This window comes from Cotesia glomerata, linkage group LG4, assembly GCF_020080835.1.
Source record: "Cotesia glomerata isolate CgM1 linkage group LG4, MPM_Cglom_v2.3, whole genome shotgun sequence".
Taxonomy (NCBI): domain Eukaryota; kingdom Metazoa; phylum Arthropoda; class Insecta; order Hymenoptera; family Braconidae; genus Cotesia; species Cotesia glomerata.
In genome coordinates, this window is record NC_058161.1 from 18,425,692 (window position 1) to 18,444,107 (window position 18,416).

Sequence of the window (18,416 nt, forward strand, 5' to 3'; positions counted from 1 at the left end):
AGATACAAAATAAAAAATTAAAAAATCCAAGTAACCGATATGGTTGTATATGACTTTCGGAAATTAAAAAAAATTTTGTTGTTAATTTAAAAACTAAAAGAAACAATTTTGGTACGTACTTGGTGTGCGTCATTGTGTACTTCAATTTTTTTTAAAAGTCCTAGGAGATAGATTTTAGGAATTTCATAAAAAGTGAAATATTTCGTAACCACGCACACTAAATACGTTCCAAAATTGTTTCTTTTAATTTTTAAATTAACAACAAAATTTTTTTTAATTTCCGAAAATCATATACAACCATATCGGTTACTTGGATTTTTTAATTTTTTATTTTATATCTTTTTGTAAAGAAATAAAATTCTTTTTTCTTAATAGTCTTATGAACGTGGACTTGGCGTGATTTTTTTACAGTGAAACTGTTTTTGTTCGGATTTCTTTTAAAAAAACCAACTGTGAATTTTTACAATAGTTGAATTGTAAAGTTCACAAACACATATTGTATAATTATACAATTTGCTCTATAGTATTCGACTTTTTAAGACTCTTGCTAGTCTTATTTGTTGGATAAAATTTACAATAGTAGATCGTAAAAATTACTAAATGAGAAGTATAGTCCACCGTTACTATTTTATTTAGTAAAAATTACAATAGTAAAATAGCAAAAACTCCTTCAATTTTCTTTCCGTGTAGAAAATTAATAAAGTAGTAAATATAAATTCGTAAAATCATGATGTAATTAATTAATTACAGACCTCTCAAGAAAATCCGGAGAAATCCTGAAGAAAATTTCGCGGAACTCTGCCAGTCTAGCTCTAGTCTCAATTCCAAAAAGATTCTAGAAAAATTCCGTAAAGGTTTAAATTTTTCGAGAAATCTTGAGGTCTGTAATTAATTAATCAACATATTTCGCGTAGAAATATTTCTACTTTATTAATTTTCTAACGATCATCATTATCTATGATTCCATCTTGAATTCCTCTGGAATTCATATTTGTGTCAAAATATGAATTCCTGATCTTTTACAAGATTATAAACAAAGATTTAAAATGAGTCAAACGATTTGAAAAGATTAAAAAAGATTTGTTTTGAACAATACATAGATATACATTTTGCATTGAGGTAATACTTCCAAATCCCTTTTTCTAATTAAGGGTTTTACAAAAATTGTATTTTTTTGGAAGTTATGTAAATCATGTAAGATTTTGGAAAATTAGCTTCCTTTGTTAAAAAACAAACAATTTAAGCTCATTTTTCTGACTTTTATCACACATACTTACTTTTAAAATCAGGCACGAATATATAAAGCTGTAAAGATCAATGATTGCTTCGCAGATCCAAAAAAAAAAAAAAAATTAAAAAATGAGTTGTTACTTATTTTTGTGCCTAATTTTGGCACTTGGATTTAAAAACAGCGGTGGGTATAATCTAACATCAGGTAACCATATGGAAATAATTCAGCTGCAGCTCTCAGATGCTTTAACGGGTAAACCTTGTATATAAATTTTTTTAATCTTGGCTTATATGTTTGCAAACACTGAGAAAAAAAAAGTTTGGAAAATCCAAAAGTGCACGCCTCATAATCTCATTTTCCACAATAAAATTGATTAAAATAAAATATAAAAAACAGAAGAAAACTGCTACGGTTTAGTGAAGCTGTAACGCTTCGCTTATAAGGTGTGTAAATTATGTCCATGCAAGAATTTTTTGACTCAATAGTTTGTTGAAATTTAATTTATTAATTTATTAATTTATTAAAAATATAATATCAATATCTATTTCTATTATTATCAACAAACAAACGAATAGCTTTACTTCCCTCACGGTTTTAGAAATGCCGTAAAGATTCGGTATTTATACAATATAAATGCTGTATTTTTACCGTAATACTTCAGTTATTTTACCCAGTTTTTTTGTCGAATTATTACGAAAAAATTACGAAATAAATTCAGAATATTTACGGCAATAAAATAGAAAAATTACGGTATATTAACAGCATTTAAACCGTAAATGTACCGCATATTTACTGTATATCTGCGACACTATTGCAGCAAAAAACCGGAAAAGAAGATCCCTACTTTCTATTACCGGCAAAATACCAAAAATATGCTGCTTTACTACTATTTTTCAATAGCTTAAAATTTTTCTTTATAATATTATAAATAATCATGAATAATTTTTAAGAGGTTAATAAATTAATTTCTCTGTTATTATTAATATTATCATTTTTTTTAGTCCAAACCGGGATTCGAACCCGGATCATTTAGTTACGCGCCGAAGGCTCTACCAGTTGAGCTATCAGAGACACTGTCCGTAACTATTTACTCAGTCACCTAATAAGACTCACCGAGTAATAAACACAACCGTCCATCTTACGGCAGAAAGCATTATATCTTTAACTAGCCGTTACCCGCCCGCTTCGCGTGGCGTACAATATACGTGTATTTGTATATCTATATTCACAAATATAGGTATACAAATACATAGAGTGATCATATAATGGTACATGATCATCTATTAAGGCTTTTACCTTATATAAAAATTTTTAATTTTTTTTATATTTAATGCCTTCTTATTATCCTTTAGGAATTGAATTTTATAATTTTTTAATTAACGCCCACGCAAGGATTTGTGAGGGTGGCATTTCATAAAATTCATTCTTTACAGCTCAAAAACTCCAAAAAAATCAATCTGGCTAAGTTTCAATCCTTTAGCTGCTATAGATTAAAAGGTACAATTTCTTTTAATTTTACGCCCACGCACGGACATGTGGGGGTAGAATTTAATGAAATTTATTCTTAACAGCTCAAAAACGCCAAAAAAGCATTCTGGCCATGTTTCAAAGTATTAATAGCTATAGATTGAAATTTACAAATTTTTTCTTAATTTGACGCCCACGCACGGGCACGCCAGGGGGGTGGAATGTCACAGAATTCGTTTTTAAAAAACTTCTAAATGTAATTTGAAACATTCTGACCAAGTTTTGAACTATTAAAAGCCATAATTGAAAAATATGAATATTTTTTCGTGAACACCCCCGCAACCCCCCTTGTGGGTGGAATTCCGTGAAATCCGTTCTTAGCTGACCTCTACTTGGCAAAAGGAATATTCCTGCCAAATTTCAAGTCTCTAGGTCTTATAGTTCCAGAGATATCGTGATGAGTGACTATCTATATCTATAGAAAGTCTCCTATATATATATAGAGATTATGTCAGTATAAACGCGGCAAAATTGCAGTATATCTTCGGTATTTTTACCGTAGAAATACGATTTTATTATTGTAAAATCATAGTAATATTATCCACAGATTCGGTAGAATCTGGCGCCAAGTTCCGTTCAAATCCGTTGTAAACGGAGCGCCAGACTACCGACTGTGTTTACTGTAAGCAGAACGGTATTTCGAGGTTGCAATATTTTATTTAATTATATGGTTCTCCTTTTTCCAAAATGATATATTATAAAAGTAATTTATACTTTATTTTACTGTTATTAACTAATTATAATCAATTATAACACTTAATTCGCTTAAAATTATTAAATTTTATCAGCACAAACTGTAGTAAGCCCAGAAATTTCGATCCTGACTTTTTTTCGATGGGGAATATCAGCGCCACAGACTAGATAAAATAAAAATGTGTAGTAATCCTTCCTATAGACACGCAACTACAGTAAAAAAAAGTGATTCATAGCTTGCATCTATGGCCGCCAGGGTGCACTGGAATTACATCTACATAAACTGTAGCTTCAAGGGGATAGTTTGCAGTAAAAAATGCAGTCAACACGAGATTTAAGTTGTTATCAATCGTAAATTTTCATTATAATTACAAAAAATACTAAAATCCGAACAAAAACAGTTTCACTGTAAAAAAGTCGCGCCAAGTCCACGTTCATAAGACTATTAGGAAAAAAAAATTTTTTTTTTCTTTACAAAAAGATACAAAATAAAAAAATTAAAAAATCCGAGTAACCGATATGATTGTTTATGATTTTCGGAAATTAAAAAAAATTTTATTGTAAATTTAAAAATTAAAAAAAAAATTTTAGAACGTACTTGGTGTGCGTCATTGTGTATTTCAATTTTTTTAAAGTCCTAGTAAATAGATTTTACGAATTTCATTAAAAGTAAAATATTTTGCAACCGCGTACACTAAATACGTTCTAAAATTTTTTTTTTTAATTTTTAAATTTACAATAAAATTTTTTTTAATTTCCGAAAATCATAAACAATCATATCGGTTACTCGGATTTTTTAATTTTTTTATTTTGTATCTTTTTGTAAAGAAAAAAAAAATTTTTTTTTCCTAATAGTCTTATGAACGTGGACTTCGCGCGACTTTTTTACAGTGAAACTGTTTTTGTTCGGATAGTTAATACATAGATTTTTTACGGTAAAAGTTCTAGAGTTTTACGGTAATTTTATCATATTATTTCTGAACTTTGCAGCAAAAGTACGGTAGAAATGCTGTATAACTATAGTAAAAAAACTGGCCAAAATGACCACAGAAATACCGTATTATTTCAGAATTATAACGGTAAATTTATGGTAAACGCATTAATACCGAAAATTTACGGTATTTCAAAAACCGCGAGGGTTGAATTAAAGAAAAATTCTGAGATAAAAATGACCAAAAATATTTGAATTAATTTGTTGAATTATCCATTCAATACGACTTGCTTTTTTCTTAAAAATTTAATGAATGGTATGAGGTGTGTACTTTTAGATTTTCCGAAAAACTACATTGTTAGAAAAATTTTTAAGACTATAAATTCTTAAAATGAATTTTTTTCTCAGTGTATGTGAAAACATTCATATATTTTTCCGTGAAAGTTCAAAATTAAGGATTATTTTAACTAAAAAACATGTCCAAAATGTTTCTATTGGTAGGCAACAATAGCTTCTCGTTCACCGATTTATTCAGTAACATATACATAAGTACGAGCCAACTTAAAGGAAATGATTCTTGCTTGCGATCATGCGTTAATATAAATACTGTCGAGAAATTAGATTGCGTGAAACAGGAAAATTCTGAAAATTCAAATGGTACCCAATCCTTGAAAATAACGGAATATTGCTCGGCAAAACCGTGCCATGGCCGGATACACAAATGCTTCGTAAAGAACAGTCAAGAATTCTGCGAACTCGTAAGTATAACTGGATCAGTTGTAAGAATATAATAGCAATTAAAGACAAAAAATAAAACAGCCCCCAGTAGGAGGAAGAAGATATCGTTGGCTGTTAAGACATCCTACCGAAGATATGCGGAAGAATTGTCCTGGGCGAGTAGTCAATATAATGACCAAAAACACATGCTCAGACTGTTTCTGTCAGTGTTCTGAAGAGGGAGCAGAATCTACTGCTACTAGGACGGTCAGTTTCTTACCGCAGTATGCAGATGTGAAGAATAACATGTAAGTAGCCCGGTTAGTGCTTAAGAATACTGATTGAAAAGAATTGAGAAGCAGTCACTCCATTTAAAGTGTATATTTATCTATACAAACAAAAGAATTGAAATTATTGAAAAAAATTCAAATTTCATGTTTTTTGATTATTTTAAATCAGTATTTTTAGACAGGGTAGCTAAAATTGACGAAGACATCAATGTTAATTACACTGAGAGAAAAATATGTGGTTCTTTGAACTAGGAAAATTTAGTTAAATAGCATCACTACTTTTTAATTGAAGTTCTTATACCCACAATTACTCATTATATTAAACCTCAATAAGTTACTTAAACTATTTTTAGATAAATATGGGCTTAATAATCATCTTGATTACCTTTAAAACTGAAAACAGAAAAAATAATTTGAACAGCCTAGGCCGGGAATCGAACCCGGATTTTCTGGATACGGACCAAGGGCTCTTTTAGTTAAGCTATCTGAGACATCGTCCATAACAACCTTTCAGTCAGCTAATAATTTTTCGTTTAACACGATAGTAAAATATCTATTAAAATATAGTTCATGTAACTATTTATCAATAGTTACTTAAACTAATGCATAGTTCGAGTAACGACAAAAAAAAAGTTTAGAAATATTTTTATAATTGTGACGTTATAATTCAGCTAACTATGCACTTTTCTCTCAATGTACATGGCCTGAAAGGCCATGTATGCCTATTTATAATTTTTTAATCTACTGTAGAGTTTAAAATCTCCGACAGGTGGCGCATGATCGCTAAATTCTCTCCTTGGAAGAAAGTTAGATCCGTGGTTATAAGTTTCGAAATAAAAATATTTATTTTGACCCTTAAAGAGCTTATCTAACATTAATTTGGTCATCCTTAAAATCAATTTCTGTTTAATAAATGCATTTTTTCTCAGTGTAGTTGAAAAACGCAAAAATAATAAAATGATATTATGGTTTTTGATCATTAAGGGTTGTCTCAGACGTGAAACTCATCAAAGAAGACAACGTTGTGCAAATTAAAATTGAACAAGCTAAATTGCTGCCTCAAGGAAAGCTAGATGAGAAAACTCGAGCCTGGGTCCCTGTTGACATTCTTATCTACCAGCAGAATGTGTCTGAAGGTGCCTTCTGGGCCTCAAGAAACAATTCACGAGTTCCGTTGGTCAAAGACGTAGACTACACGTTCTTGAACCACGAAAAGAGGCGTCTGAACCTGGACGATGTGCTCGTGGACAAGGATTGGGTGATCACTGGAGCAAGATTTAGAAACTCTGAGGACGGTGGACGGACTAGTGCCATACAGCTCGAAGTATTTAAAACTAAGTACGACTACCAAACAGGGCTCTTGTCTTCGGTTGAAGAAGAGCAGCATGTAGCCGTCGTTGCTAATAACATAACTCAGTCTCAAAACAGCCACTACCATACAAAAAGGTAAATTTTAGAGACTTTAAGATTTCATTATAGAGGCTACGCACGACTTAGTTTAATAGCGCTTAATGTGCCAGTACTAAAACGTAGACCACCTTTTCATCTTCCAATAGCTAACACCAACTTTGCCGCTTCTGCTTCTATTTACCGTATGATGGATGCATTTAATAAGTTATACAACTCAGATAATAATCTAGATGTCTGGATGATTCATGATATGAGCATATTATCCACAGATTCGGTAGAATCTGGCGCCAAGTTCCGTTCAAATCTGCTGTAAACGGAGCGCCAGACTACCGACTGTGTTTACTGTAAGCAGAACGGTATTTTGAGGTTGCAAAATTTTATTTAATTCTACGGTACTTTTTTTTCCTAAATTGTATATTATAACAGTAATTCATACTTTATATGACTGTTATTAATTAATTATATTCACTTATAACAATTAATCTACTTGAAATTATTAAATTTAATCAGCACAAACTATAGCAACGCAAAAATTTCGATCCTGACTTTTTTTTCGATGGGCAAAGTGATCTGCCACAGACTAAATAATTCGAGAATGCATAGTAATCCTTCATTAGATGGGAAACTACAGTTAAAAAAATATATTTCACAGCTTGCATCTACACCCGCCAGGGTGCGCTAGAATTATTTTTACATAAACTGTAGTTTCAAGGGGATAGTTTGCTATAAAAAATGCAACCAACGCGAGACTTAAGTTGGTACCAATTGTAAATTTTTATTATAATTACAAAAAATACTAAAATCCGAACAAAAACAGTTTCACTGTAAAAAAATCGCGCCAAATCCATGTTCATAAGACTATTAAGAATAAAAAATTTGTTTTTTTCTTTACAAAAATATATAAAATAAAAAAATTAAAAAATCCAAGTAACCGATATGATTACTTATGATTTTCGGAAATTAAAAAAAATTTTGTTATAAATTTAAAAATTAAGAAAAAATTTTGGAACGTACTTGGTGTGCGTCATTGTGTATTTCAATTTTTTTTAACTCCTAGTAAATAGATTTTACGAATTTCATTAAAAGTAAAATATTTTGCAACCGCGCACACTAAATACGTTCCAAATTTTTTTTTTTAATTTTTAAATTTGTAACAAAATTTTTTTTAATTTCCGAAAATCATAAGTAATCATATCGGTTACTTGGATTTTTTAATTTTTTTATTTTATATATTTTTGTAAAGAAAAAAACAAATTTTTTTTCTTAATAGTCTTATGAACGTGGATTTGGCGCGATTTTTTTACAGTGAAACTGTTTTTGTTCGGATGTACTGTTCTTTCTGCGACTTATATGTAATTCTGCTTAAAATTCTTAACGATATATTCCTTTTACTTATTGTAGTTCGTATTGTACTATAATACTTTTAAAAAATAGTAATTTATGTCATATGGCCGCCAAGTGGCGATTTTTTGACAACGACGACGTTGCGATATGAGCTCAAGGTTTTTGGCGGGAATATACGAAAACGGGCGCAATTTTATCTCGGGGAAATTTACACTCGTTTTCATACATTCGCGTCACAAACTTTAAAGCGAGTATCGTAAAATCGTCGTTGTCAAAATAACCACTTAGTGGCCAAATGATGTATAATATTTTTGGTTATTATCGCTCCATAAGTTTAACTTTTGAGTGATAGGAGGCAAATAATGACATATTCAAATTTTATGAAGTTTCACAAGGGCTAAAAAACTTAATTTTACATTAATCATCTTTTTATTAATATTTATTTATGGCGTGGTTGTTATTTTATTAACATTAGGTCCGGTTCGTAATAAACTGCCAGCAGAAAAATAATTAGCGCCACTCAATAGTAACTAAGTTTAAATTTACTCAAAATCATCGGTCGGTACTCTAGAATTTGATTTATTTCGTTCTAAATTTCATCCGATTGCACAAGGACAGTACGGAAAAAAAGGGGGAAGTAAACTTTGCGGCCTAGGCCGCGGAAAAAAGGCGGTATGGTAGAGTCTCTAGAAATGAGTATCTTTTCGGATGCCACCCAGCGCTCAAAGTTGAACTTTTGGAGCGAGTATAACAAAAATTTGTTTTTCCTTTCGCTGAACTCTTAAATACGCGATATCTCGAATTATTTAGACTCTGTTACTCAAACTTAGTATCGTTTCCTTTACAGTATCGATAAGGGATATTTATACCCCATAACTCGAATTTTAAAAGTGAAACTCTATAAGTCGAAGTTAGTAAAATATAAAGATGTTTTTCTCCGAACAGTCCAAGTTTATAGCAATCAAATCTAAATTCCTGAAGGAATGTTCAATGCTTCTTATAACATTGTTTGTAATGTATATTTTCTCTCTAAGTTATTTTCTTGCAAATCAAGAGTTTTCTTGATTTTTTTGGTCTACTTGCAAATTTTGAACATCTTGTTAAGTAGAAAACTCGTTAACTCGAAGTTTTTATCACTTTCCTTGAAGTTCGAGCTAATTATAATTCAAAGAACCCTGTTAATGGCTTTGCTACTGAATTTAATGTTTGTTATAAAATAAAAAAAAATTAGGACTCGACATGATCTAAGATTACTTTTTCAGGTCTGCAAAGCGAGTTGTAAAGAGAAGGGATCCAGCAGGTAACTTTACTACTGAGCTAATTTCTCTTCCAAATCAGTACCTGGAGTTTAGATTGGCACAAATGATGAATTTCAATGAATCAGTGGTACCGTTCTTGGATGCGCGTCCAGCAGCTGAAAAAAGCGTGGTTCCGTATTCTGGAATTGGAATTGTTTATCGTAGCAGCCGCACTTTGAGCGGTACTCCAGGAGTTATCTCACTACGGCTGTTTGGCATAGATCATTCAAAATTAGACAAAATAACTTTTGTATGAAATTTATTTTTATTTTACATGTTTCATTACAAATGTACTTTGATTACCACATTGATAAAAAAAAAAAAAAAAAAATTATATGTCTACAACATAATCACGAAAATTTACTTGAATAATCCTAAAATTTATACTTTATAGGTCAACGCTTAGTAATGTTTTAGAACAAAAAAATTAAATAATAATTATAAAATACACTTATGAAATGCATGATAAAAATTGATTAAATCAAAATGATAATGGTGAATACATAATCAAGAAGAATTTATCAATTCCGATGAATTAGCGCTGTTACTACTACTTACACTCGAAGAATGTCTGGTTACATGTGGCAATGCAAAATGGTACTTTGTATCTGTTATATTTTGGTCATTGGACAGAGGTGGACGAGCTTTAATACCTATCGCAGTTGGTCGTTTTCTTGGATCCTTATCGAGCATCATTTTCAATAAATCATACTGCAATAACATATCACAATATGTAATATAATTTTATTTAAAAAGTTTGGAAAATTCAAAAGTGCAGGACTCATAATGCTCGTTTAATTCTGAAGTAATACAAAATAAAAAATTGGGGAAAAAATATAAAACAGATGTGATAGGACGATGATGCTTAGGCGCTCCTAATGGGATAATTGTACATTATATGTAGATATACAGTCTTCAGGTTTTTTTATTTAATTAATTGCAAATAAACAACACTGAGTTACATAGCCATTTGCAATAGGGGGCCTGCAACTTCTTCAAAGAATCAAAGAAAAAAAAATTTGATACAATTAATTAATTTTTTGGCAAGCTACAGTGTTTACAAGTTTCATACTTGGACGGGAAAAATTTTTAAACTACATGATATTTTTTTCCGTTTCTATTGCACTAAATAAATTTATGAAAAGTATGGAATTAATCTCCATTAAGGAGATTCGTTTGCCATCAATGTTAAATAAAAAATATTATATTTATCTAATAGTTAAAGTCCTTATTTATCTACTAGTTAAGTTTAATTTATTTTTCACCGTGGAAATTTTTGAAAAAAAAAATTTCTAAAAATGTTAGTATTTTTTTCGAGTCTTACGAGAAAGTCAGACTTTAACAACTTTCTTGAGTTATGGTATTAACTACTGATTATACGGGGTAATAAAAAACTCAAAATAAGGTTTTCGAAATATTCAGGTTTGATTTTTTGCAATAAAATATATAGGTTGCCTTGGAATTTATGGAGAAATTAAAATTATAAAATCACAGAAAATTTTTAAGTAACCTACATTTAAATGGCGTCAGAACATTTGGCAACGTTGCGTAGTGCGTGAGCTTCAGACCATTCAATAAATTCAAACTAAACTTTAACGCACTTATGTTTTTCATACAGACTTATTAGTTAATTTATTGTTAACAAATTTTCATGTTTCATAATTGAAAAATAAAACAATAATTAAAAAATATTAGCATCCTTGCCATGAGACATTAGAATGTTATGGTTTTATACAAAACATTTTTAATTAATCTATTTATTTACACTGACTGCAAAAACTTAAACGTGGTTAAGGTTATATTGTGCAAATGAAAATGTAAACTACCGAAATACAGCGTTGCCAAATCACGGACAGGTTACTAACAGTTGATTTACGAGAGTCAAATTAATTTTTGTATTTAACTATTTATTTTTTAATTTTCAAAATTTCAACGATTAATGCCTTATATACTATTTATCTTTTAATTTTAGGAATTTTTATGGGGTTTTTATTTTAATTTATCGAATATTGACTACTACAGTTGTTTTGACTCAACTGAGCACTCTTTGATGCTTTGCATCATAACTCGTGCAATATTGCAAATAACAAAAGAAAAACCTGCTCACCTCTTTAGGATGTTTAGCAGCGAAATCACTCGGGTATATATTCTTCTTCAAGTTCCCAAGAATCGAAATCCTCTCCATCCCAGTAGAAAACGGAACCAGCAATTCGAACAAAATGATCCCCAGTGAATAAATATCAACTTTATAATCATAAATAACCCCGTTAACTTGTTCCGGCGACATATACAAATGCGTTCCGACATTAGCGGTATGTTTCTTAACTCTCAAATTACTTTCGCTACTACTATCATCATCAGTATTCCCATCAACGCAAACAACGTCGTCTTCAGTTCTCGCTGTCACTAATCCAAAATCCCCGATCTTAATTTTATTATCATGCGCAAACAAGATATTCGATGGCTTTAGATCTCGATGAATTAACCCTTGCAAATGTACATATTCAACAGCATCAACAATCTGCTGGAAAATATTAATTACTTCCTTACGATCTCTGCCTGAGTTACTTGTGTTCCTTAACCAATCCTGCAAACTCAATCTTTGGCACAGTTGCATTTGAATATAAAAGAACATCTTGGCAGATTTTTTGTTGCAGTCAAGCTTCTTCTTAACTTCAACATCTTTTTTATTTTCATCATCAGTCTCATCAGATTCTACTTCTTCCTCATTATCTTCATCATCTTCCTCATTCTTTTCCTTCGAATCGCTTATTTGGAAGACTATCGAATCAGATACTGACTTATCTGCCTTCCAATTGCCATCAACTTCATCATCATCATCATCATCATCATCATCATCATCATCATCGACTTCATCGGACTGATCAGTAGAAACCGATTTATCCGTATCAAATACAATAAACGAGTCATTATCGTTCAACAATTGGCTTTTGCTCTCCACTTCCTTCTCAATCAAATCTAACCCATTGATAGGAACATCAATGCAAACAGAATTGCTATCCCTTGTGGTAGTTCTAACCGGACGTGATTCCAAACAAGAATCTTCGGACGAAAACATCGAATTAGACATAAGCTGTTTGATAGCAGAATCATGCTGCTTTTGCCAACCAAGGGGAGGACATTCAAACCAAGCATGAAAGTACCTAACAATATTCTGATGATCCAATTTAGCAAGTGCTTTAACTTCCCTCATTACTCTAGCACGCGAAGTTGGTGTATCTGGTAAGGATATCCGTTTGATAGCATAGTGGCAATCATCAATTTTATTCTTAGCCTCGAACACAACACCGTATCCACCTTTACCCAAACAATTTATCGTTTCAAACCTAGCTGAGTACGGAGAGTCAAATTCTACATTTTTATTCTCACAACTAACCGGTACCGTGTCTTTTGGCGGAGTTACAGGGTCTGCGTACTTTTCTACAATAATTGGCGGGGAGTAGCCCCATCGTAAGTTATCGAATTTCGATGTTATTAATTGTTGGGTAAGTATGTTTAGCAGAATTGTTGCAATTATAAGAAGCACTATCTCTTTCCACCAAACCCAAAGGGATTCAATAATGGTTTCTAAAGAAGTTTCATCTTCTGCTTCATCAGCTTTAGAATTAGACCCAGAATCTTTTAAAGGTATCGCATCATCACTGTCATTCAATAAGTTATTGCTAGTGGAATTGTTGCAATTGTTAGATTGTTCTTTAGCGTATAAATAGTACCCATTGCCGTCAATGTACCCAGAATTGTACAAAATTGACAAACCAGCAGCCGTTGAATCGTCAACGTTAATGCTACTAATTTCAACGTTTTCGGGATTATTTTCAACGCGCAAAACAGCATTTTCATGAGCTGGATGTGGTCTCCAGGGATAAACATTGTTGTTGTTGTTATTAATTTGGTTTTTGGTGTTTTTAATGCTTTTATGGTTGGTTAAATCGGTTAGCGCGAAAAATTTATCAACATTACTCTCTTGGACATAGACTTGGCGTTCATGCATTCCGATGTATATCGAAGGGTTAATTGGGTAATCTTGACCCCAGGACCACTGTTTGTTATCAAATAAATTTAGTTCCTTAACAGTGTCATAGTAATGTCCATTTGAGGAGTAATCATGCGTTTGCTGCCATACGGTTACAATTGGGGTATCGAATTGGTAACGCCAAAGAATTTCCGAGGGATTTTTCTTATCAACCGCCCAAATTAGGCCCTGAGGAATCACTACTTTGATATCAATATTATTGTCATTGTCGTGGTTAGTGTGATGACCTGGATGTTTATGGCAAGGTTTTTCGGTAGGGATTAAATTTAGTTCATGGGTACCCACGCTGTAATTCCATTTTTCGGTACCGGTTGTTGGTTCGACAGCACGAATTGTTTGCTGGACTCGTTGGATTACCAACACGTCGTTGTGCAATCTATCACCGTCGGTGTTGTTATTACAACCGCTACTGGTGCAATGGTATAAAAGCTTTCCCGTGTCTGAAACGATACCGTAAGTTTGAATTTCTTTACCCCCGGAAAATACTAGGTTATCTGAGTAACGGAAGGATGATAAGAGCAATTGATCGGTTGTGATGGGAATTTGTTCTACTGTGTCGCCATTAAATTTGTATAAGCCACCGTTTAATGATGGGATCAATTTTACCCAATGACCATCTTCGTTCAACTGAAATTATTGTTTTTTAGTTATTTTAGTCTATTATAAAGAAATACTACTACTTATTAAGGAGGTTCGAGCGTAACTTATGAGTCAAAATAATGTTTAAATTCACTTTTACTTTCAGTCTTCCCAATATTTGTCAAAATTATTTAGTTTAATTTAAAAAAGTTTGGAAAATCCAAAAGTGCACGCCTCATAACGCTCATTCATTTTTTAAGAAAAAAATTAATTGTGTAATTGATTTAAAAAAAAAAAATTATAATTAAGTAATTTCTTACAGAGTATTTTTTATTTTTTTTTTTAAATATCGGCGCCCTTTTTTCTTGTCATATGCCCACGCAGTCTAAAAAAATCTAGCTTGATCAAGTGGCGCCATAGTTTTTACGTGACAAATAAAAAAAGTTCGTTTGGCTTCGTACGGTTGTATCGTAGTGAATTTTAATAAAAATTCAAATAAAAAAAAAAATATCAATTAGTTCGGTAGTAATCATGGGTACATTCAAAATGGGGTGACATCCGGACGTCGACGTAAAATTTTTTTCAAAACGTTTTTTTTTTTTCAAAATAGCAACATGAAATGATTTTAAAAAGTAAAAGATGGTTTAATTTAAGTTTTTTTTCGGTGCACATCTACTTATATTATTGTATAAGTGTAATATGGTTGTGATAGAGACATTAAAAAATCACAAAATTGCTTGACCTTGACGAGTCGAGTATAAAGCACAACCTCACGCGCTTCGCGCTATGAGGCGTGCAATAATTTAAACAATTTAATAATTGATGATTTTTACTTATTTAATAAATTGACTTTCGTATTTATTAATTGCGGGATTAAATAAACAGATTTGGCAATAGCGCGTTTGATTATACCCATTACAGAGACGTGGATCAGTGTGTGAGTTAAATATTTCTCTCTCTGTAACTATATTTCTATCCTTTTCTTTTTTCTCAGCTGTTGACGCGACGTTGTCAAATCTTGATTCGAATAAATAGATGATGATAAACGAGTCAAAAACATAAAATTAAACTTTAAATATTTCCAAAATTATATTGGTAATGTATTATTATTAAATTTTTTTTATATTTAACAATAATCCAAGTTTCTTGTGTATAGTTTTTTATTCGTTAAAGTTGGGAGGTTAATATTGAAAAAAATAATTAAAGTTTCGACTAAAGTTTGTCCGCCATAAGAGCCCGTGTATAAGGAGATAAAAAATGTGATTTTTGAAATTTAATATCTAAGTAACTAAACGGTGAATCTTTTTAAAATTTTTCGATTAGATAAATAATGTTTTTATTTATACGTATGCTTAATTTCAAAGCTCAAAGTTGGAAATTATTTTTCACATTAGATTCACTCAAACCTCCTTGAGGAGGTTTGAGCGAAACTTATGAGTCAAAATAATGTTAAAATATTTTTTTACTTTCAGTCTTTCCAATTTTCGTCAAAATTTTTTAGTTTAATTTAAAATAATTTGAACAATTTAATAATTGATGATTTTCACTTATTTAATAAAATAAAGTGATAAAATGACTTTGGTATTTATTACTTGCAGGATTAAATAAACAGATTTGGCAACAGCGCGTTTGATTATACCCATTACAGAGACGTGGATCAGTGTGTGAGTTAAATATTTCTCTCTCTGTAACTATATTTCTATCCTTTTCTTTTTTCTCAGCTGTTGACGCGACGTTACCAAATCTTGATTCGAATAAATAGCTGACGATAAACGAGTCAAAAACATAAAATTAAACTTTAAATATTTCAAAAATTACATCGGTAATGTATTATTATTAAATTTTTTTTATATTTTACAGTAATCCAAGTTTCTTGTGTATAGTTTTTTATTCGTTAAAGTTGGAAGATTAATATTGAAAAAAATAATTAAAGTCTCGACTAAAGTTTGTCCGCCATAAGAGCCCGTGTATAAAGAGATAAAAAATGTGATTTTTGAAATTTAATATCTAAGTTACTAAACGGTGAATCTTTTTAAATTTTTGGGATTAGATAAATAGCGTATTTATTCATACAGATACTTAATTTCAAAGCTCAAAGTTGGAAATTATTTTTCACATTAGATTCACTCAAACCTCCTTGAGGAGGTTTGAGCGAAACTCATGAGTCAAAATAATGTTAAAATATTTTTTTACTTTCAGTCTTTCCAATTTTCGTCAAAATTTTTTAGTTTAATTTAAAATAATTTGAACAATTTAATAATTGATGATTTTTACTTATTTAATAAAATAAAGTGATAAAATGACTTTGGTATATATTACTTGCCGGATTAAATAAACAGATTTGGCAACAGCGCGTTTGATTATACCCATTACAGAGACGTGGAACAGTGTGTGAGTTAAATATTTCTCTCTCTGTAACTATATTTCTATCCTTTTCTTTTTTCTCAGCTGTTGACGCGACGTTGCCAAATCTTCATTCGAATAAATAGATGATGATAAACGAGTCAAAAACATAAAATTAAACTTTAAATATTTCAAAAATTATATCGGTAATATATTATTATTAAATTTTTTTTATATTTTACAGTAATCCAAGTTTCTTGTGTCTAATTTTTTATTCGTTAAAGTTGGGAGGTTAATATTGAAAAAAATAATCAAAGTCTCGACTAAAGTTTGTCCGCCATAAGAGCCCGTGTATAAGGAGATAAAAAATGTGATTTTTGAAATTTAATATCTAAGTAACTAAACGGTGAATCTTTTTAAATTTTTGGGATTAGATAAATGACGTATTTATTTATACGTATGCTTAATTTCAAAGCTCAAAGTTGGAAATTATTTTTCACATTAGATTTGCTCGAACCTCTTTAATCAAAATGAACAAAAATGATTTTACAATGTTAAATACCCACAAGAGATATGATTTAAAATGATTTACATGATTTGACAGGATTAAAATTGATTAGAAAATTAATCATATCAAATCATTTTGTTTAATCAAGATAAAATTAGCCGACTTTTTTAATTTTTTTACAAATGGATTTTTTTTTTTTTTAGTAATTGAATTTAGTATTATTTGTCTTTCTTTCTCTAATGGGACGTTGCAAAATAATTTTGATTTAAAAAATTTAAGAAATAAAAAGCGTTTTTTTTTTACTAGCTACTAATTTTTTCATTTTATGAATAAATAAATAAATAAAAAGAGATATTTACTTCTCTCTTGTGAATACTTGAAGAAACGAGAGGAACATTATCAAAATCCATAGACCATTTTTTTTCTCCCTTATTTAGAATGTCCAGAGCGGTCAGCTTTCCATCTAATGTGCTTATGAAGACCAATCTAAAATAAAAAAAGAATTTTTTAATTAAAATAAATCAATAGTCATACTTTTGCTGATTAAAATGAATTTTTTATCTGAAAATGTTTTGAAAATTATTATCAATTTTCCGATATTAAAATAAATTTTTTTTACTCAAAATTATTTTTTAAAAAATTGCGCTCATTATTTTTTAGAAATTTTTATTTCTAATAAATTAGTTAAAAAAAAATCATAAAATTTTTTTAGTTTTTTTGTTAAATTATTCAATTAATTTTTATGAATATTAAAATTCAATTTTTTTCATTAATTAAATAATGATCAAAGAAAAAAAAATTGCACGTGTAGTTTTTTTAATTTTTTTGGATAAAAAAGTTCGGAAAAATTTTTTTTTACTAATTTAAAAATTTTATAAAGGTGTAAATTGAAAATTAAAAAATGTATTATTAAAAATTTCCATGAAATAAATTCCAGTAAAATTAAAAGAACGAAAATCACCTGGAGGACGGAGAATCCTGCGTTGATGATCCACAAACCCGTAAAGGCTCAATGTCATGGTTATTATCATCACCAATGACATTAGGAGTGATCAAAAAAAGTAATATAAATGATATTTTTTGTTTAATATATGTCGGCCACATAGTGGTTAAAATAATTTATCAAAATAGAAAAAAAAAAAAAATAATTTTTTGAAATTAACTTTTAACGCTCAAACATTTTTTAATTTTTAAAAATATAAAATGAAATAAATTTGTTTGTAAATTTCATCATTCTAATAACCTAAAAGACACTTTAAGTAATCACATATAACAGCCAATTTAATTTCTGATGTTAATTACAAACTACATAATTTAAATAAAATATAACTAATTTTTAATTATTCACAACATTTTTACATTATAACATTTAATAAGTTAGATTAAAATTATTTATATTATTTATACGCTATGTGTTCACTAGGTGTATTATTGTTTTATTTCGTTTCATAACATCAACATATCCACTTCACAGTCTCTACAGTAATGCTT

At 30.0% G+C, this 18,416-nt stretch overlaps 2 protein-coding genes across 2 annotated transcripts; one reads left to right on the forward strand and one right to left on the reverse strand.

Annotated features, from left to right (window-relative positions):
* Positions 1-1,342: 1,342 nt before the first annotated feature.
* LOC123262875 lies at positions 1,343-9,754 on the forward strand. Its single transcript, XM_044725353.1, has 5 exons — positions 1,343-1,483; positions 4,884-5,140; positions 5,202-5,407; positions 6,374-6,835; positions 9,406-9,754. Exons 1-5 carry the CDS (start codon positions 1,360-1,362, stop codon positions 9,695-9,697), a joined length of 1,341 nt encoding a protein of 446 aa, XP_044581288.1. The 5' UTR covers positions 1,343-1,359; the 3' UTR covers positions 9,698-9,754.
* LOC123262874 (eukaryotic translation initiation factor 2-alpha kinase-like) lies at positions 9,684-18,070 on the reverse strand. Its single transcript, XM_044725352.1, has 4 exons — positions 17,887-18,070; positions 17,285-17,411; positions 11,549-14,122; positions 9,684-10,152 (listed from the first exon to the last, which is right to left on the reverse strand). The coding sequence occupies exons 1-4, from the start codon at positions 18,027-18,029 to the stop codon at positions 9,949-9,951; spliced, it is 3,048 nt and encodes a 1,015-aa protein (XP_044581287.1). The 5' UTR covers positions 18,030-18,070; the 3' UTR covers positions 9,684-9,948.
* Positions 18,071-18,416: the final 346 nt, after the last annotated feature.

Excerpts from the sequence above, each read along its gene's own strand:
- LOC123262874 (XM_044725352.1), bottom strand. The coding sequence starts at position 18,029 with ATGTGGCCGACATATATTAAACAAAAAATATCATTTATATTACTTTTT. Across the intron at positions 14,123-17,284 it reads CAAGTATTCACAAGAGAGAA|TTGAACGAAGATGGTCATTG; the intron begins GTAAATATCTCT and ends CAATAATTTCAG. Across the intron at positions 10,153-11,548 it reads CTGCTAAACATCCTAAAGAG|TATGATTTATTGAAAATGAT; the intron begins GTGAGCAGGTTT and ends ATGTTATTGCAG.
- LOC123262875 (XM_044725353.1), top strand. The coding sequence starts at position 1,360 with ATGAGTTGTTACTTATTTTTGTGCCTAATTTTGGCACTTGGATTTAAA. Across the intron at positions 5,141-5,201 it reads GTCAAGAATTCTGCGAACTC|CCCCCAGTAGGAGGAAGAAG; the intron begins GTAAGTATAACT and ends AAAATAAAACAG. Across the intron at positions 5,408-6,373 it reads GCAGATGTGAAGAATAACAT|GGTTGTCTCAGACGTGAAAC; the intron begins GTAAGTAGCCCG and ends TTGATCATTAAG.